General features: G+C 38.5%; 1 protein-coding gene across 1 annotated transcript in view; it reads right to left on the reverse strand.

Moving 5' to 3' along the window:
• The window catches only part of PHLPP1 (PH domain and leucine rich repeat protein phosphatase 1), a 206,999-nt gene that overhangs the window by 83,872 nt on the left and 101,359 nt on the right, over positions 1-21,768 (reverse strand). The window contains exons 2-3 of the mRNA XM_067567910.1: positions 18,856-19,052; positions 16,376-16,501 (exon numbers count right to left, since the gene is read on the reverse strand). Of these exons, the coding sequence (XP_067424011.1) occupies positions 16,376-16,501; positions 18,856-19,052 (323 nt within the window). The remainder of the gene's footprint in view (positions 1-16,375; positions 16,502-18,855; positions 19,053-21,768) is intronic.

The raw sequence follows: 21,768 nt of genomic DNA on the forward strand, positions 1-21,768 counted from the left end.
CGTGCATGACTTTTGTACTTGCTTTTTGATTATTAAAATAAGAGCATTCTTCTAAAACCTACTCCAGTGGGAGGGTACATGAAATACCTAGGCATGGATAAAAATCACAACAATGGATTTATAGCTCAAAAAAACAGGTGACGAGCAATCTTCACACAAAAGGGTAAGAGAAAATGCCTTGCAGCTAGGGGCAATCTGCAGAAAAACAATTAATATCTACTTAGATTTCCTTCCCCTCGATAGAAAAGATAAACAGAAGAAAGCTCCTCCCCAGAAGGCTATTTGACGCAGAATGAGAACTACACTCCAGCAGCACCACTTAAAAAAATATTTTAAAAAAATCTAGATTTAACTAGAATTACCACCACAATAAAGACATGGATTTTTGCTCAAGTTGACTTCAGGCGTGTTCTGTCTAGAGAACCCAATGTTTCTCAGCCTCATCTATATTGGCAAACTCCCCCTTTCACCAATACAGAAAGTAGGATGATCAGGAGCCCGTATCTGTTCATAATCCTCAAACTGAAAGAACCCATGACCCAGCCAAATCTCAATTTTCTTCAGTTATATTCATCCTAAGCTATGCATAAATGCAAAGCCTACTGTTGTTCACATAAAATAGAATTTGTAGCAATAATCCTGTAAGACAAATGATAGGCTTTTGGGCAGAGGATCACAAAGGATAGCATTCAACATTTTTGGTGCCACTTCAGTCACTCTAACTCCAGAAAAAAACAGTGCATTTGCTTACAGAGTGGAAGCCAGTTCCCTCCTCACCCCCCAAACAGGAATGTTAGCAGCTTACATTTCTTATAATTAAATTACATACTCAAGGATATAGCCAAATCTGTATTTCAGAAGTCCTGATTTTCAGGGTTTTTTTTAATTAGTAACAAAAAAACTACCTGGGTGCAAATAAAACATTTAGCTATACTCTCTTCCCCGAGTAATGTTTTTCCAAAGATAAATGTCTGAATAGATTTTATGGAAATTTATTTTTCCCATTAATATTTCAAAAGGAGACTTAAAGGCACAGTAACATGGCAATCCAGATGTTCTTTAATGTATAAAATTGTAACAAATTTGACTCAAGATCCTTTAAATCAGTGGTTCCCAACCTGTGGCCCACGGGGTCTTTCTAAGTGGCCTGCTGCTCCCCTCCGCTTGCCCAAGGACCCAAGCGGAGTGTGTTGCCATGGGTCTACAAGATCAGTGCAGGCTCATTGCTGCAGTCAGAGGGAGGGGAGGTCAGCACTCCCCTCCCCCTCGCTGTAGCAAGGAGCACAGCAAAGCACTCTGCCTGGGTCCATAGGTGCTGGGGTCCCTGCTGGAGCCAGAGGGAGAGGAGCACTGATCTCCCATCCCCCTGGCTGCAGAAGGGAGCCACGGCCTAGGATCCAAGGTGGAGTCCACAGGGCTACAGGACGCGTGTGGTTTACCTGCTGCAGCAATGGGGACGGGAGATAAGTGAGCAGGCAGAGCAGCCAGTACCTACCATGCTTGAAGCGGGGCAGGACTCAAAAAAAACAAAAAAAACAAAAAAATCAGTGCCTTCCGCTTTGGTGCGCACTTAGCAGGCCACCCACTGTGACTTAGCTGCCAGACCATGTGCTTCAGTGTGTAGTGACAGTCATTCATCTAGTGCTTTGGGTGTGACATACAACAAGAAATTTGTAGGTGTAACTTTGTGACTGTTTTTAACAGTTACATTTTTTAATTTGCTTTGCACTAAATGTTTACTTGAAATATGTAGTGATTTGTAGTCCTTAATCTGTAAACGTCAATACATTTTTTAATGAGAGACTGGTGGCCCTTCAGGTTTGTAAAAATGATATTTGTGGCCCTCAAGCCAAAAAGATTGGGAAACACTGCTTTAAGTCCATAGTGCAACCCTGGTTATGTAACTCAGACTTACAGTATTTTAAGTGCTTTCTTTGCCTACTCTGCAATGGCAATGTGACTGTCTTTATTCTAGGTCCTATTCCACATTTTTAATGCACCAATAAACTACTACTATATGTTCCTCCATAACAATGAGTTCTAAAAACGGTCAACTTGCATTTTACCCTCACTTCTACAACAATAAAATGCAGCTTCTACTCCAGCATCATTATTCCTAATGATATTGGCAGAGTACTCTCTCTGATCAGGCAATGAAAGCCAGTAAATGTTCTATTATTCTCCACCTAGAATCAGTTTACTTAGGAAAGAACTCTGACTATCAGAATATGAAGACTCCCAGGGAACAGAGGCATTTTTAAACTATCATCTATGATTCATGCAGTAGTAAGACTTACAAATGTAAACAAGAGTTCACAAAAGCCAGTGCTGTCCTAGAATGATCAAAATGCTCTCCACACAATTTTCTTTGCTCAGCATTTTGTCACGCAATCTGAAGGAAACCAAGTATTTTGAAAAGTTGAAAGGTGGTCTAGTTTCATTACAAATCTTTAGCTGCTTGCAGCAGTAAGCATTATAACAAACCCCTCCGTGAATCAACAGCTATATCCTTGCCTTTATAGAATGATATTTATGGAAATATCTTTGTCCAACAACAGAATGCCACCTCTGTCACAAAACTTGATAGGACTGTTTACTGGCTCAATGTTTATTCTAAAACCTCGGCTATACTACAAAAATACCTGTTGCTGAAAATGGGTGTCAACTGAACCAGCTGTATGTACAAAGTTAGGCCTCGTCTATGCAGGAAAGTGGGTTTTTTGGGAAAACCTTAAGGTGTGAACTTAAAGCAATGTAGTTATAATTTCCTCCTGTCTACCCCCTTTCTTTAAAGCTGCATTCAGACTAGGGTGCAACAAAAAGTTTGTTACTGGAGAAAGACCAATGAAAAAAATAGTTACCTACATACAAACACCTCTACCTGTTCAGGTCATCATCTTGGAACTTTCTTTTTGAACACTTCAGATGAAATCCTAGGCTTCTTCCCAATTTTGCAAGCAAGACTTGTCTATACAGGAATATTTATCAGCCTAACTATACCACTATAGTTATATTTCTCTATGGCAGTAAGCTTCCCAGTATAGACAATCCCCAAGCATTCAACCTTGTTAGGTATTCAAATGTACTGGTGATAGCAGAACATACCTACTTTCTTCATTTCAAGTCATTTTCTATTGGTTTTAACTTCAGTACTTGTGTGACAATTCTAACAGCAGTGTTCAATTTAGATTAGTTGCGTATGCATGCTACCTGCCCATCCAATAATCAGTTACACAGAAGACGAAGGTTAAGGTGGCTGTCCACAAAAGGTAAGTATCTGTATCCTCAATTGGCCTCAGCTAGTTTGTGGAGAATATTGTTCCCAGCCTTCATCTGGGCAGTGGTTTTCATCAATTCTGGGAAATCCTCGTGCCTGACTTTGATGTCACAGAAGGTGACATTCAGGTGTTTCTTTCCATCGTGGTTGTACAGATAGATCATGGAGATATGCACGAAGATGGAGAAATGCTATCTTAATCACTATTCCTCCAAAGAGAAGCTGCAATGGTACACGAAACCAAGCAGGTAATAACCAACGCAGACTTGCTCTATTTACAACGATCTCAAAACACCCAAGATGCTGCATTTGGTACAGGAATCCCCTCTAGTTAGCAGCCCAAAGGTTTCAAAACCTTAGGACTATCGCTAAAAGACAAATGGCTGGGGCTATGGGAGAACAGTGGGGTCAAGAATCAAGACCTGATCGTGGATCCTATAGACCAATTACCTGACTTCACTATACCATGCAAAATATGGATCACAGAGAACGGCAACAGAACCACAAAGGCATTGCTATTACCTACTACACAAATGGAAAATTAAGGACAACCAATATCTGAATGTGAAAAAGACAGTCAAACCAAGGAACATCAAATAAACCACTGCCCTCTAAGATCTGTCTGCAGAGGGAGGCCATGATTCATTCCATACCACAGTGAAGCCACAAATGGATAACAAACATAGATGTCAATCTTTAATGTTTTTCAAGTTGCCATATGAAAGAAAGTAATTCTCTGATTGAAATTAAGACCATTTCTCTGTAACTCAGTCCATGGAGTATGGACAGGTAAGTAAACGATCAATAGCATATTTTCTAAGTGAAATTGCCAAGATTTCCCAAACTAGAGTTAAAAAAAACAAACTTATCAATAGCATATTTTCTATGCTTGTTCACTGCTTGGATCCAGTCTGGAGGCCAACACTTTGTGAACCCATTCTGCCTCAAAATGGCAATCCTTTATCATACTACAGAATAGCTTGATCAAGCATTTGCAAGATTCAGAATAATAATGCCTTCTGACTGACATAATATTCTGACATCAGGAGTAGCTACATTCTCAATAGTCTAATTTATTTTAGCAAGAACATGTTTTCCAATTTGTTTTGTGCTGGCAGAGTCCTTCAGCAACTGGAGTTTTCACTGCAGCATTTGCTGGGAAGTCTTTCGACTCCTTGTTGAGGAGATTACTAGTGAGTCCAACAATTATTTGCTTGGGTCCTACCCTCCCAACAAGAGGCATCTTTAGGAAAGGTGCTAGCTGAAGGGCTGACATGTTCTGACCCATATTCCATTCAGGAGAAGTCAGACAACAGTCACTCTCAAATGCAACTTAAGACTTACTTCAGTTTGAATTTTTACTGAAATGTTTTTTTCTAGCCATATTTTCTATTAGATGTCAACAGAAACGTCAAAGCCGTTACCAAGACAAACTACCTACCTACGGTAACTATGGTGGAACTCTTCCACACAGTTGTGCACTAAGTCTGGATTATCAAAATCTTACACTATGCCTAAATTTATTTTGATGCAACGTCTGCAGTGGTAAATTCATAGGACATTTTGTGTTACAAGTTGCAATCTTTTTTTCTCTCTTCTGCAAGTTTTGTTCCTTGAGGGGCTCGCTGATTTTGGCTCTGTTTAGACTTCCTGATCCAAGACCCTCAGTTTTGTTCTAGGATAACATATCAAACTGCTAGCTGTTCTGACTACTGTATGTTATCAGATGTTTCTATTCCTAGAAAAGGTTAGTGTTCAGCGAATTGTTTCAAAGTTACTTGCAAGATTTTGGGCAAGTTAATTCAAACTTTTATTTTATTTAGATTTAAAATAAAAACATGCCATATGAAGCATCCTAAAAGGTCTGAACTTAGAAAATCAGACTCCCTCAGGCCTCCATGGTTTTTGACATTCTTCACTACTTAACTTCTCACCTAAGAATTGTTTTCTGGGAGAATCTGGCATATTTATCTTCCCATGCCTTCATCACCCAAATCCCACAAATTAAAAGATTATTATTCAACAATTCCTCATGCTGTGCAAATATTCACAGAACTCGCCTCCTTTTATCACATCTCAGTGAGATGAGCAAGTGAACTAAACCTTAGACTTGGAATGCCCCTAGAACTACAGCAATCCAAATCTCAAAGTTAACTCAGCCCCCTTTAGTCCTTCCAAAGTAGAGAAACTTGAGTAGCATGCAGTTTAATGTTTGTGTTCAGGTGAGACTTTAATAGAGAGTCAGGAAATCATACGTGTTTGACATGGACATTCATAATTCCACTGCATTGGGTAAGGGAAGGGTCTTTTTCCTGTGTACTTAATAAAAAGATTTCCCCTTCTTCCTGCCCTCCCCCCACCAAAAGCCACATACACAGGTTTATCTGGAACTATTTTAGAGAGGACTACATTTCAGCAATAGGTATGTATTTTGCAATGTACTTTGGGAACTTTCTGGATTAAAGGTGCCACAAGTATTAAATCAATACACAGCACCTCATGAAATTTCTAACTCTAAGCAGAAAAAAATCTGCAAGTCTTTTATACCTAGATATACAGAGTGTGCTGCAGAACAACATTTATTATTAATAAGGATAGGATGAGGATTCCGTGACTTTCCAGGACCTCTGTGACTGTGGGGGCAGAGCTGGAGCAGCTGTCAGCCCCAGGGCCGCTACCAAACAACTGATCAACCGACCAGCCCCAAGGGGGTTGCTGCTGAACTGATCGGCCAGCCAGTCCCTCCACTGAAAAAGTCACAGCTTAGCTGGAAGAAGAAAATTAAAAGCTTCACCACTTACTTTGGAGTCTTATACTTAAAGATCATCTCACTGATTTTAACAGGTAGGAAAAAACTGTAGTCTAGTCAGCCTGAATACAAAGCTTCACTCCTGTACTGTTAACAAGAATGTTACAAATAGAGCCCTGAGCAGATACATCAATGTGGATCCACATCCGCCCCAATCAACTTACTGCCGACGGTCTTCCGCAGCGTAGTCATCCGCACCCACACGTCTGATAGGCATGCAGGGGAGCCCTGTGGAACCGCTGACTGAATGGCAGTCTGCAGGGCAGGATCCCCAAAGAGCTGTTCTGCAGGGGCTCCCCTGCTGGGTGCCAATCAGCTGTTCCGTGGGGGCTTCCCCTGCTGGGTGTCAACCTGGCTGGCAGAGAAGCCCCATGGAACAGCTGATTGGAGGCAAGCGGAGAACTCAGTAGAACTGCTGATCAGCAGCCAGCCCCCACTCCCAGATCTCAAAGGCTATGAGCTGCAGAGAGCCCCTTCCCCATCTTTGAGATCTGCATCGGATACACCAGCCGCCGAAAAATGATCTGATATAAAGCGGATATCCACGGATTTGCAGGGCTCAAGTTTTAAACTCTGGAAAACTGAGGTTCATAACTGAAATAGCAACTCTAAGAGCTCAGGACACAGCAATAGATAATAGAGGAAGAATCACTTCTAAGTGCTTTACAATTACAATAAAAACCTAGACTATTCTCATTTCACAAAGCAACTTTCAAACTTGATCATTCTTTTGTTCTTCCAGGGACACAAACACGTACGGGCTCCATAGTTATTTTTCTTGCTTCAGCTTTATTCAGACAAAAAATATAAATTATGTTGGTAAAATGGAGTAGTAACTTGAAGGGCAAGCGTGGGTTTTTCATCTCCATTATTTCAAAGGACAATGTCACAACACAAGAAGTAGGCCCACTGACAATTTTGCACTAAGAGCTGAACTGCAGATTTTTTCAGGCAGTGTCATCAATGAATGAATGTACTATAAAAACCACCAAAGACAGGAACTCCTAGATATCATTAGGGACCAAAGGTCTTACTATTCAAGGTTTCATATATACACAAAAAAGGAAGTTAAGATCCGGTGTGGAAACTGGAGGTTTTGTTTATATTTCAGTACTTGAAATCACCACTAAAAGGAAACTGCAGGTTTATTTTTAGACCTCTACTTCCAGAGAAGCATTATCTGAACACTATGTCTATGTGTGCAGAAGGCTGGTTTACTTAAAGCAATCTCAAAACCATAAAAAAAACCAATCGTCAAAGTTAGAAGAGATGCTTTAAATCAAAGACACTATCAATTTGAATTTGAAAAAACACATCCTGTGTTTTGCTGTTGTAAAACGCACCTTATCCCTGGTGTTATTCAATACCGCATTGATTTGTTTTTGTGAAATTCTTAATGGAGTGAAAATCCCATTTGGTAAAACAGGCTTGTATTTCTTAATGAAAAAAAATGATGCTAGTCTGTGATGAGTGAGCAAACAACATCTCAACCAGGGAAGTGCACAGCATAAGGAGCAATGAAAAAACTGGGTCCAATTACTCAGAGAAGTGACCATCTCATAATCACCATATAAAATACAAACAAGTGTAGTTCAGGGCTTTTATTTTTCACTGGAAAATAAATAAAAAGCTGTAACATCAATGTTACGAATGTTAAAGTACTGTAACAAACAATATTCTAAGTTTATATGATTTTTTTCTTTTGTATGTGCTGTGCTGCTGTTTTCTCTGACTTACAAGATATGTTATATTGTGGGCAAGGGTTTACAGGAGTCATTTTCAGGAGCGGGTCTGAACAATAACTACTAGAGAGCAGCTTGTATGCAACACACTGACACCTCAAAAAAAACGGACTGTAAAATTTCCTCAAGTCTTGAATTATGTAGGAACAGAAAAGCTCACTAACTTCTGTAGATACAAACAGGAGGGTTGAGAAACCACCAAGAATGGGCAGGAATAATAGCTAAATAGAACTGGAGAGAAATGCCAACCTGAAAATTTGGAGTGGTTTCAGTTTATTCAGCCACAAATTTAATTGGTCCAAGCCTCCTCTACATTCTGGACTGGGATTGGTCATTTGTATTTATAAAGCTCTGTAAAACCCAAACCTCTGATATCAGTTTGAACTGGAAACAAATTTTAAAATGTCCTTATATTTGGCCATGCCTTAGTTCAGTGATTCCCAACTCGTGGCCCGCGAGGGCTTTCAAAGTGGCCCACTGCTTCCCTCCCACTGGCTGCGTAGGGAGTCGCTGCCTAAGGACCCGGCAAAGTGCATTGTTGTGGGGGGCTAAAAGATCGGTGCAAGCTCCTTGCTGCAGCCAAGAGGACGGGAGATCAGCAAAGAGGGAGGCAGCCTCCTCGCTGAACTCCTTCTGTCTGTCTTCAGTGGGGCTGCTGGTGGAGACTGGTAGCCCTTCAGGGTTGTGAAAATGATACCTGTGGCCTTTGAGCCAAAAAGGTTGGGAATCACTGCCTTAGTACCATGAGTTTTAAAATGGTATGTTAGTAATATCTGCTCAGTCTATAAAATGAAGCCTATGGACAGAACTTGATTACATACCATTTTTAATTTAATGAGCAGGCAGTCAAAAGGAAAAATGTTCACCTACTTGATTATCTTAAGCTACCTCAAAAACAAACAAAGTGCAACTGGCAATCAAAGCTACTTTACTAATCAGCAACACATTCGATTTCTTTGAGTTTTTCAGCACTATTCCATAATTGGCACATGATGCATGAGGATACACACTGATTAAATTTCTGTCATTCATTGTGGAATATATTTACAGTACTGAAAGATGAAAGATTTAAGGATATGAATAATTTAATAGTTTATTTCTATATAAATGCTTGATCTCGCCCCACAATCCTCAAAGGAGCATACAGCTATTTCCCTAGACGTTTCCTTCTGTGCATGATACAGAACAAAAGCCATTACATATATGCTACAATTAAGTAATGATGCAGCCACTTCCCTCCATGCTATTTAAATTGACAGCATGGCATGGTTAGATAGGACACACTGATGCCTCCAAAATTACCCTGAAATCAACTGTCTTATTCAAAAGGAATTAGGAAAAAGGAGAAAGGCAACTGCACAGCTAACATATACTAGAAAAAGTCCTTTAAACACATTTAAAAAGCTATTTTATATGAGTTTCCTGAAGTTGCTGCCAATGAATCTTAGGAGGTAGGAAATCTAAATTCTACTGCAATGTGCACAAGGATAAATGGACACAAAATTAGACAAAAATAATAACATCCATAAACCAGTGGGAGAACACTTTAATTCCCTAGGGCATTCTGTCTCTGACCTGAAAGTTGCTGTACTTCTCCAAAAAAAACTCCAAAAAAAGACTCCAAAGAGAAACTGCTGAGTTAGAAATGATCTGCAAACTTGACACATTCAAACTGGGTTTAAACAGAGACTTGGAGTGGCTGTCTCACTACCGAAGGTAAATTACTTTGCTCACCCATTCTCACCTCCTACTCAATGATCGTCATTAGGTCTTAAGTAACGGACTCCACCTCCCCCATTGTTCTCAATGCACCTGGATATCTGTAAGATGCCTCTGTGTTACCTATTTTCTGTATTATTGCATCTGAAGAAGAGAGCTGAAGTCTCTCGAAAGCTTATGCCTGCAAATATTAAAGTTGTTAGTCTTTAAAGTGCCACAGAACTCTCATTGTTTTTGCTGTATACAGACTAACACGGCTACCCCTCTGGAACTATTCCCTTATCTAGTGGATCATGTGCTACTTGATTGGAGGACCAAAAAAACCTACATGTTTACTTAGCTTTCACAAATTACAAACAAGTTCAACACTAATGTGTACTGGAGAAAATGCCAAAGGATGGGAGATCAAAATAGCCAAGGTCAATCACTTCTAGAAAATGTCCAGCTCATATGAATACCTTTGCCTCTGGACTAAAAAAACATCAGGCTAAAACATGTGCTTCAACAAACATACCTTTTATGGTTCCCAGTCTCTATTAGCAAACAGGAACAATCCTGACAGCTGCTCCTTAGCACACTTTCACAGTGAGATAATTAACCTTTTAGTTACTAGACTAAACTAAAGCTTAGCAAAGCACTTTTCTAATCTTTATTGCCCCTTTAAAAAGGAACCACTGAACCAACATGCAATTCCTCCAATCACAAATTGCAACAAATACACAAGAGCATAGGGATCAACTCGGTTTCTCAGGTCTAGGAAACTGTAATAATCTATGTAGTCTTGTGTACCCAATTTATATTGGAAGGTTTGCCCCCAAGTGCACCTCTCTCTCGCTCAGAGCTTTGTCTTGGAACTGAAAGTATCAGGTAGAATCCAACTTCTTCTGGTGCACACACAACTAGAAGTGCTGGTATACAAGCAAATGAAACTCCATCATCTTGATAAAGACAACCAAGAGGAAGCATGTGGCATAGCAAATCAAGGCCAGATTAATCAGATTTAGCAGGCCCACGCAAAGGGTCCCTGATTCTGGCTGCCACATTGTGCTCCAGAATTTAAAGATTTCATTTAATTCAGAAACAAAGATGCAGTTAAGGTTGAGAATTTACAGTACAATTATATGTATTTTATCCTACATTACTGACATGTACACTCAATCTTAACTCCATCTTACTTTAGTTTGAGTCTGGGAATTTTCTTTTTTCAAATTAAAAATTTCATACACGAAAGATAAACAAACAAACAAACCCAAGGGGAGATTTACTATGGGACATTTCCCATTTCCAGACGGTATGGAATATTAAGTCTTATTTTTAACTTTTATGGCTGTATACATTATATATTCTGGCTTCCTCTCAAACAATGCAGAACAGCTAAAATTGCCCACAGTCATCTTCCTCCTTTATTTTGGTATTACTGGAAAGGAAGAGGATGGCTCAATGAAACTAAAAACACCAACACATTTAAGACAGCTTAAAGGAAGTACTTTTGTATGTAATGCATAAATTAATCCATGGAAGCCATTGGCACAAGGCAATTCATTTTTAAAAAAAAGCAGCTTGGGCATTTGTTATAGTCAAAGTTTGTGCAGCAGCTTGAAGACGTGAAAGGCTATACAACTACTAAGTATTATGTGACTAATGACATCTACAATTTAGCTAGCATAAAAAGGGGTTATGAATCCTCATGTTCCAGGGCATATTACTATCTGAGAAGAACATCCATTTTTTTCTCAAGGCATAGTATTGTACAATTTAAATAAGGACATACTAGACGTTTTTATCTTCCTTGGAAAAGCATCCATCACTAGGTACTTTCTGAGATAGGATATCTGATCTTGATGTACTGCTGGTGTCCTTGTTTGGAAGAGAGAACTGTATTGACATCTTATTGTAGTAGTAGTCTCCTGGTTAGGGTGTGACTCAAACAGGTGTAACAAGAGAGTGTAGGATAGGTTAGCCTTTCCTAAGCATAACCTCAAAGGTTTTTGATCCAGGTCAGGGTTCTCTTCATGAGGTAGAACGGAACAACCGTCATCTGGGACTTGATCTTTCTCTCTCTCTCGCACATACGCGCGCACACACAGGGTAATAAATTGTTCTATGTGGCAGGTGTATTGGTATTTTCCCTTGGTAATTTCATCAAACAATTAAGGAGAGTCCGGTACAAAATGTTGAAAGGCATGTTTAAAGTTCCCATGTCTTGTGAAAAGCCATGAAATGAAAGGTATTTCTTTACCTCCCACTCAGTTCAGTCTTTTCTGCCTACAAGTTAATTAAGATATAAAGGTACACCCCCCCCCCCCCCAAAAAAAAAAAAAAGATTCTGGCCTTCTCCACTTTTCTAATTTAATATGTTTGCTTCTCTTTGTTTATTACTATTATATTCTTTCTACTCTTACTCCTGTAGTTTATGTTGAAAATTTATGAAGCAACAGTCCAGAATCAACTCCTTAACCTGAATCACTTGCACTGAAGAACTGTAGAAGTATCAGCATCTTCATTTCAAGTTAATGTAGACTACACAAAATACCTTTAATATCTGAGTAGTGAAAACAAGTCTCCCCACAAAGAATAGTCACTTATTTGTTTTCAGCCTGACAATAAGATGAACGTACTAGATTAACAAAACCAAATCCTCTTTATACCCCTTTTGAACAACCTTCAAACTATAATTACAATATTTAGAAATTAAAACTAAAAAGTTATGATACAGTATAGAAAAAGGCAATCAGTGAAGAGCATGCACATTTCCAGCTTTTAAAAGCATTCCATTTGAGGCTAAATCAGCATATTTAAAACTGACCTATTTGGAGTAAGTGTGTCACCATATCTAGGTCAGCATTTCTGCAATGATCCCACTGAATCTCAGTCTTGAGTAGAATTCACTGTAATCTCTTCCACTTCTACCTCCCCCCCACAATTCAATCTTTTCTGTGTACGAGTTTACATGTGATCAGCCTATTTAAATGTATGCGCACACATACGACATATGCAAACCTATCCAAAAGCCGTTAATAAGAAACGGAAAATATATTGTGGTGGAAGCAGAGGGTAGTCTTGGCCAATGCACACTCTGAATCACCTTGTTTTTATTTTCAGCATTAGTTAACATTTAGCATTTGGACACGTTTTCCATAATCTTAACTTTTAGTCTTTCAGTGATAACTAGTAATAAGCAGAAGTAGAAAAGTGTGGAATTCATTTTGGTCTCCAAAATAAAATAAGAAATGGTTTTGAACTCAATTATTGGATGCAGACAATTCACCCATCCTTAATTCTTTGGAAGCTTCAATGAAATCTGTTTCCTTATCAATTTTTCCTATTGCATATGATTTGTTAGGGATTTTTTCTTTGACATTCTATTAAAATAGTCAAATAGTCATCTTCCAAACATCCCTTACAAAAATATTGTCAAAGCAAGCAATGCTTTGCGAAGTCAGCTTTCAAGATTTAACTATTTGAGGTATATAAAGTGCAGAGGAACATCTGACAATTTTTCGAAATACTACTACCTAATGGTTTTTCAATTTAAGATTTTAGTAATTGAAAATGAAAATGAAATTTTTAATAAGCAGGTATCTAATGCCATGATTTCCTCCTGTGTATATTAAATTTATGATGCATTTTATTTTTAATATACCAGTAAGTGAAAGTTTTCACTGGCATTTGTCAGGACATATCAGATGGATAGTATTAGGGACAACACGCATTACTTTAAGACTATCCTTTATAGACAACAAAGTGCTTTTGAACACTGCTGGATTTAATAATGTTGAGTGTTAATAAAAAAATCCAAATAGATGACACTAAGTAATGAATGTATTTAAAAAAAACATTTCAGTGAGTATATCTGAATATTTACATTATGGCTACAAATTTTATACATCCTCTCTGCCCCAAAAGTATTCATTTAAAAAGAGATAGCATATAAAACATTTAACCTATTACAAGTTACATCTAAAAGCTAACAATGAAATTGTTTAGTTTGTACATTTAAACAGCACCATTTGTATTGTTTCCGTTTGCAAGGGTGTTTTGAGTATGATAGTGCCTGAAACCATTTTAACTGGACTAGCTTTCAAATTGACAACATCCTTTAAGATAATTCCATTTCTGTATTTACAGGACTAGGGTTTATTTTACTATACGAGAACTCCATTTGGATAAGCCACAGAATTAGTAGATTCTTTTCATCCTTCCCCTTTGTAGAAGTAACCCAGGAACTGTTTGCTTCAACTTCTAAATTGAATTCTGCAGGTACTGGCATCTGTAGCCAAACTAAATATAAATGTGCAGTTATTGCTAGTTTGATTATTTCAGTAACATACTGTTCTGTTATTGCATGATACTCCCCACAACACCACATTTAGCTGAGCTAGCATCACTTGTTTTTCATATTTATCTTACAAGACAAACAATTTAGAGAAACTTCATTCTAACATTTTTAGTTCTGTCTGAAAAGTATGACTCTACAAAGCAGCTACTACTGGGACAGAGTAATCTAGTTAGATGGATGTGTAACTATGAAAAAGATTTTTTCAATTTTTCACTTGCTATGTGCTGTCACAATGTACTGAAGTGTTGAACTGCCAATTAATATTAGCCACTTTCCTCAGTTCTGACATTCCAAGCCCAGAGCTCTACAAGGCTTTGAGTTCCCCCTCTTGCATTTAAAAAAGGGACGATGTCATGATTATAGGAAAATGTCCTCATGTTGGCTACCTTCCCAATACTGTAAGTCATATGGGTGAGACAGAGCAAGAGAGCAGCACAGCATGGTACAGAACAAGCCTACGCTGTCAGTAATTCAATGGGACTTTCTAGCTATTTATTTCTACTTCTAAAGTTCATTGTTTTACATTGTTTATCCTCACTCATGAGATCTGTCCTTCATTCACCCGATGTCAGAGCTGCTGGAGACAAAACAACAGTTGTCTTATATAAAGATCCACTGAACAACAAGAACAAGCTCAAAAGTGGAATCAAACCATACCGAAACCATGCATACCTGGGCTTCACAACTAAGAAATCAGGGAGTTTTAGGTTGGTGTTCCAATATCAGAGCGATACAAAATCCTAAAATAGATGTACTAGAAAATGCACAATGGGCAATCTATGCCAGAAAAAAAAATCAGCAAACGTTTATTGCCCAAAGAAAGCTACAATATAATTCAGCTCAGTTTACTAATAGGAGCACAAAATTAACAATCCTCTTAAAAAAACCACAATACTTCAAACATTCACTAGATAATGTATACTGCCTTTTTGACAAGGCAGATGGAAAGAGATCTGGAATGCCATAAATCTATACATCTCTTCAAAAAGCACCACACAAACTACCTTACTACAGTAAAGAGCACCAAAACAAGTAAATGCAGAATCAATGGAACATTAAAAATATACAGTGGAAAGCCAAGGAGAAAACTATGTAAGCAGTGACAAAAGAACTGAAACATTCTTTACCCTTTACTGCACAAGATACATGAGTATGAATTATTATCAGACATTGCAAAGAACCTGATTAAAGGAGTAAGTGGGGAAAAAATTACTATAATAGAGAAAAAGACAAATGCAGAAACAACCTTTCAAGACAAGGTAATATGGCACCAAACAGTAAGATGTTAATAATGCAAATGGTGTTAAAGCCTCAAAACCCTAAATTCTGTTTGCAAAGCCTGTTTTAACACACATACTTGATGTATTTTTAAGTGTATCAACTCTACTACAACATGCTCAGAGCCTTCATTTTTGAACATGAGTGGACCTCCCCATCACACATTCACACGGTAAGACATGGATAAGAGTCTAAACATTTTTGGACTGATTCAGAAATTTTAGGACTGATGTTTAACGTTTTAGTTGTCAGCTTAGTTAGCGCTTCTTCTTGCCTCACCCTGCCCATCCCCCGGGGATTTCTATTAAATTACTTAATTTTCTTTTACTCTGCGGTTCCCTTGAATTCTCAGTACCTCCAGTCCCCTTGCAAGGGGCTTTCCCTACTGCATCATCTTATGTTTCTTTGCTATTCTATCAGAGTGGCAGGAGAAAGAGCAGGGCTGCTGCCAACTCTACCACAACTGCTGCTCAGAACTACTCCACTGAGGGGGAATGAGGAAAATAGATCATGCTGAACAGGGTCCTCACCACTGCCCTGTCTTAGTCCTTTCAGCGACAAGGCAAATGCAAAGGAACACTAAAATGGGAGGGGAAAGTCGCCAGCGCAGCTAGAAGGTGGGCTGCTCCATATGTGAAGAGACTAGCACTGGTAGGTGTATAAAAAGTGTAATCTGACTGCACAGTCAATAACAGCCCTGACACATTGTGATATTGAATAGGTACCAAAATACAGTATATTGGAGAATACTAACAATTGATCAGCAATTGGCAAGATATAAACATATTTCCTGTCATTAAACTACCTATTTTAAAAGAAAAGTGAAGCACAACATTCCCAAGAAAAATCTCCTCTAACTGGTACTTGAAGAATCTAGCACTGTCTTTGGGTTCTCTAAATTTCCTGCATTACCACAGTGTTTATTATTTTTGAAACACAACTATTCACACTGAAATCTTGGCAAGAGATGTTACTGACCTTCTCTATTCTAATGGCCTTATTGCCTACAATAATGAGCTGCACCAAGATGAGGGAAAGGAGGTAAATCTGACTAGTATTCTTTATTTACATATTATGGGCAAATGTAATTTAACAAAAAAATTCACTTCAGCCACAGGTCCAGAACTGTTTATGCCATTACGGTGAAAGTGAACAACATTTTTCTTAGTTAGAAAACTAAGGAGAACTCTAGTTGCTAGACGTGCTCTTACCTTTGATGCTTGTCGAAGCCATCGCAAGTATTCTGTGAAGGTATCAAAACATATATAATAGGTCTGGCTCTGAGGTCCGGAGGAACTAAATGCTAAGCAGTGCTGGTGCTTTTTCACTTCTTCCACCTGTATTTAAAAAGACAATAATTATTGCCTACATTTGGAAAGTGGCAGTGTACAACTATCACGGGCAAAGTGAAGCTGTGAATAGGAGGAGCTGCTCAAAAAACCTCTTAAGTATTGTTAAACCTGGGATCTAATTAATCCAGTGTCAAGGAGCCACAAAACCTATGCAAGCAACAGATTAAGAAACCTGAATTGTTTAATAGGACTCTTGAATTAAATTAGATAACTGTACTGTTTGAGCTGAAATGAAGATCTGGATAATTCTTAAGATTTCAATATAGTAAGATTTTTCCAAAAATAAACTGCCATAAAGCCAATTTTGTAGCATTTTGGGGCTTTTAAAAAAAAATTGTATCATCACATGCCTCTTCCTACCATGAAATGGAATGGGAGATATGTATATCTGATGGGTTATGGGTATGGCAATTTGGCAATAACGCTTTTCCAGTTTAAACAAGTATTTGCTGATAATCCTTTAACAGTGGAATGTGAAAAAAAATATTCCGTGCCCTTTGATGATCCTTTTATATAAAACCCAGGATCAATGTTTAGTTTTATCTTGATGTTCCAAATGCATAAAAACAAGTCCTCACATCCTCCTTTTTGCTGGAGGTCTTCAGCAAGATATATGAATGACCTGAAAAGAACTGGGGGGGAGGGGAGGAGAGAGGGAGAGAGCACATAAAATCATTTCCTTGTGAAAGACTTTTAAGCTTCTTTTATATAGCCAATAAGGAGCTGCAAAGAATATATATTTTAGTTTCGTCACCATTAAAAAATATACCTTTAAAAAGGGAAATTTAAAAAGAAACTGATACAATGTATGACTCCAAGATGTTTCTGTGATGTTTTACAACACTACATTCTGGAATGCCTTTTGCAAACCAGCAAACGCAAGAGGGATTTAAATGGGTGGGAGAATATTTTTTAATTTAATTTTTGAATATATTTTTTAACAAACTTTTTTAAACAAAACTGTTCCAACTGTCCCTCACCCAAGTCTAGATAGTGTAGGCCTTCAGCACATATTTCTGGGCTTCACTCAGTTTGCATTCTGTTTGCCCTCACCTTCAACTTGACCCCTTGCACATAAACAAATCCTACAGGAGACAGATAAGCAAAGACATACTTTTTGCCAATTCCATGAACAAAACCCTTTAAAGGCTCAGGACCCATTTAGTTAACTCTTTATCTTTGATGGTAGGATTTTACACTACTCCTCCCTTGTAGCTTCCCTAGAAGTAACAGCAGGCCTAGGAACACTTAAATCTTGCACTTCCCAGTGTGCAGCAACGAGTAATGCCCTCTGCTGCTGGGGAGAGGGTTGTGGAATATCCCTTTTATTTTTTTCTGGCTAAGGGAAAAGGACACACTCCATGAAAAAAAGGGTGTAGACGGAGAGAAGAGAAAAAAGTTGCTAGAAGAGGGGAAGCTCCACACAACTAGATTAGGCAAATAAAATGCCTTAATATAGAATATTAAGTGTGCTCGAACTCTGGAAACTGTCTGTGTATACGATATCATGAATTTCCATGTTTATTGCGTCTCAGTCGATTTCAATCTCACATGTGCTAGTATACAAGGTTAAAAGAGACATTCAGCTGCCAGCCCTGCAAAAATCAGCAAGAATCAAGGAGGATTCTTTTCATCTTATGCATCACAACTAATTATGAAGGTTCTGCAGGCCATATTGGGTCTCCAGTTGCTCCTGTGTAGTAACTGTATTGTCTTCAGTGATGCTTCACAGGCATAATTGATTGGAATAAATTTTGATGATGCACAAAATAGAATAGAACCCAGCTTAATCTCTTTGCAAACAGGTAGCATAAGCAAATAGCAATAAACACTAAATGACTAGAAAGGTACAACTCTGAATATATAAAATAGATTTGTTGAATAAGATGGTGCCATTTTTACAGTTAAGCTGTGGAATTCCTGTAAAATGTAAGTACATATATTTACACAGGCAACCTCATGAAAACTAAACTTAGCCAATGGGTAAAGTGACGTACTTCTCAGCAAACACAATACAAATGTGTCTTTTGCCACATATACACACACAACAATTAATATTACGTGAAAAAAGATAACAAAATTTAATTGAGTTTGCCTGATTTTTTCCATTTTTAAATTCTCAATCCAAGAACTTTGCAAGGAGATAAAAATGAAGCAGACTGAGTGTCAACAGGATTAGCCAGTTAGTAAGTGTTATGTCCAGTAATAAGTGTTTTCATTATCAGACCCCACAGTGTCAGTTCTTTTGGAAACCCTGTGCCTGAAAAGCCCCATATATACTTACAGCAGTGAAAAATAGGATTAAATGAGCAGCCTCAAAAACTATTAAAAACCCTTACTTTTCCACCAATTAAAGGGAGAACATGCATCTTTCCAGTTTGGCTTTCTTTCACCGATGATACTATTAGGCACGTCCCACAAAGGATAACTTGGCGTCTTGTCCATCTGTTGACTGGCAAATGCATTTTCCCTTTTCGAACATTGTACATTCCTGAGAGCTGAATCCGTTCAGAGTTGCCAGTACTGTGGGGCTTCCCTGAAATGGAAACAAAAGCAAGCAGTTTATCACCAAGGCTGTTTTTCCTTTTTCAAATCACTCTTGATGTTGAGCAAGATCTGACAAATGACAACCAACTCTGGAGCCAAACAAGTAAATAAGGGGATTTCAGCACTGCAGTATCAATACATGGATAACTGACTGGTACAACTTGCTGTCTTCAGGCACCAGAATACGTATTAGTCTTACAATTTTGGTACATTTAAACATTTGAAATATTTAAAAAAATATATTTTGCATCTTCTGCTTTACAAAGATTCAGGCCTCAACTACATACAAAACCTTTTCTTGCCTCTCTGAACCAATGCCAAAACCTCACTAACCATCCATTCCTCATAATTATACTTCAAAGACAGTGTGTAATATGCATTTTGAATACTTGTTTAATAGTATTAAAGTGTTCATAGACTTTGAATGTCCCCTACTCAGAGCTTGGAATTCATTTCAAACATCTAGATGTTACTGTTTCAGTCTGACTACAACCTCAAAGAGACCGCAGCATTTTCTGATATTTTATGTACGGTATTGCAGAGAAACGACAAACAGGGGCAACAAATGAGCCATCCAAATCAGTTAAGTGACTAGGCTGATCTGTTTAAAGGTGAATTCTCCGTATTATAAAGCTCTCTTTCTGAAGAGGCCACCACTGACAAGGACATTCAGTGGCCACATGATGCAGTAGATTATGGAGCCCTCTGCTTAAATTCTTAGGCCTCACTTGGAAAGGATTTTCATTGTCTCACTATAATCTGAAGCGTTTATCCATATTAAATTAACACCTCCTCCACATCTGCCATTACTTAGCTAAAGACAAGCCTAGGACTGAAGTAGCAAGGATGCTGCGACAGAGCATACAGATGTATGATACACTGGCTAAGCTTGTTAGTGCTGCGCCCAATTTTAGTGCAACTTTTCTGACCTCATGTTTAAAAGAAAGATTTTGCTGTGGGGGAAAGTGCAGGAGCAGTAGCTCCAATCAGTTTTCTGATGCCTACACAAAAAAGACTGGAACTATGAAGATTTATCTATTTTCTAAATTAATCCATAAAGCATTAGATCAAGAGACAAATCTTAACAAGCTTTATTTATTTATTTTTAAAGAAAAGAAAACCTGAAATCCCACAATTCTTGTAATAACTGCTGCAGATTTGGATCACTCTTGCCAGGAACCACTATTTGAAAAAGTTAAGTCGTGGTGTAGAAACACCCTTTTCTGAGGGCTGACATCTCTTACCAAATCAGCTCTTTTAAATTAGTCACAGGACAAAACTTCCAAGTCATCTACCCCAAACTAATCTCCCCCTATGCCAACTGTACCTATCTTTTACCTTTTAAAATCTGTTTATTAAGTCCAAACTTGGCACAGTTAGTCCCAGCTTTGCTATGCTCTAATTAACATTAGCATTTAGGCTTACTCCATTGCCTACAGATGATTTCTGGCATTTATTAATAACTGAAGTTCTGACCCTAAATTAAGAGATGGCACTGCCAAGTTGAGACACACTGCACACACAATCCCTCCACCCCCACCAATGATCATCCTTACAGTGTAACTGTGTATTGTTTAATGCAAAGTATGTCATGTAAGATGTTTTTGGAATGCTCATAACATACTGAACCTTATTGTTATAGTAATATGTTTATTGCAATGGCATATGTATGGCTATGAAGCTTCACTAGGTAATGTTCCCAAAAGTGTGTTTCATAGCTTGAAGCAGATTGAGGCAAAACTCTCCAAGAGCAGATGGGCAGTTCGCGCCTCACTAAGGCAGGCATAAAACAAACCAGCTTTTCCAGGAACAACGGACTAGCTTAATCATCTATAAAGGGATGCTCACTGACTCAGGTATGGAGGATGCCATACAAGGACATTGTTTGTCACCTGACTCTGAAGGGGGGGGGGGGGAGGCTGCACATCCCCAGAGAGGGAAGTAGGAACATTTAAAAAAGGGGGGGGGGACATTTTGCCATTCGGTCTCTTCCACCTCCATCTGCAAACACCACGAAGTAACTGAAACGCCGATCACAAGGGGAGGGGCTGGCTGAAGGCAGACGAGCCAGCCTGTGGTGAGAATCATCTGAATATGCAAGATTGCCGAAAGTGTTAACCTTAGTTTAGAATGCAATTTGCCTTTTATTTTATCTTGATCAAATATGATGCGTTTTCCTCTGACTTATAATCATTTAATCTTTCTGTACTTAATAAATTTGTCTGTTTTATCTAAAGCAGTGCATGTGCTTAAATGTGTGTTCGAGACTCCACTTGAAGTGACAAGGCTGGTGCACATCAATTTCTTTGATAAACTGACAAATATGAGCTTGCAGTGGGCAGCACTGAATATTGTAAAATGGTAGTTCCTAGGGTTACATCTGGGACTAAGGGTGTTGTCTGGGATCATACCATTGCATAATCCCATGACGGACTGGTTAGAGGCACTCACTCACTGAGTTGGGAGCAATTTGCTTGCTGGAGGCTGTGCGTAATCTGTCCAGGAGTGGGGAGCTCTCACAGCTAAGCAGGGTAAGACATGCTCCAGAAGTGAGGGATTTGGGGTAAGACAGTGATTCACCAGTCCACATTACAAAGGATAATGTCACACAAACATCAACCTAAATCCATCAGAAACTGAAAGCACTCCTAATAAGTCCAACAGCACTTTGAAGATGGGGTTCAGTTGCAGTCTGATCAGAAGAT

The sequence above is a fragment of the Emydura macquarii genome, unplaced genomic scaffold (assembly GCF_026122565.2).
Source record: "Emydura macquarii macquarii isolate MOO-44397 ecotype Brisbane River unplaced genomic scaffold, CSIRO-AGI_Emac_v2 contig_2825, whole genome shotgun sequence".
In the NCBI taxonomy this organism is placed as follows: Eukaryota; Metazoa; Chordata; order Testudines; family Chelidae; genus Emydura; species Emydura macquarii.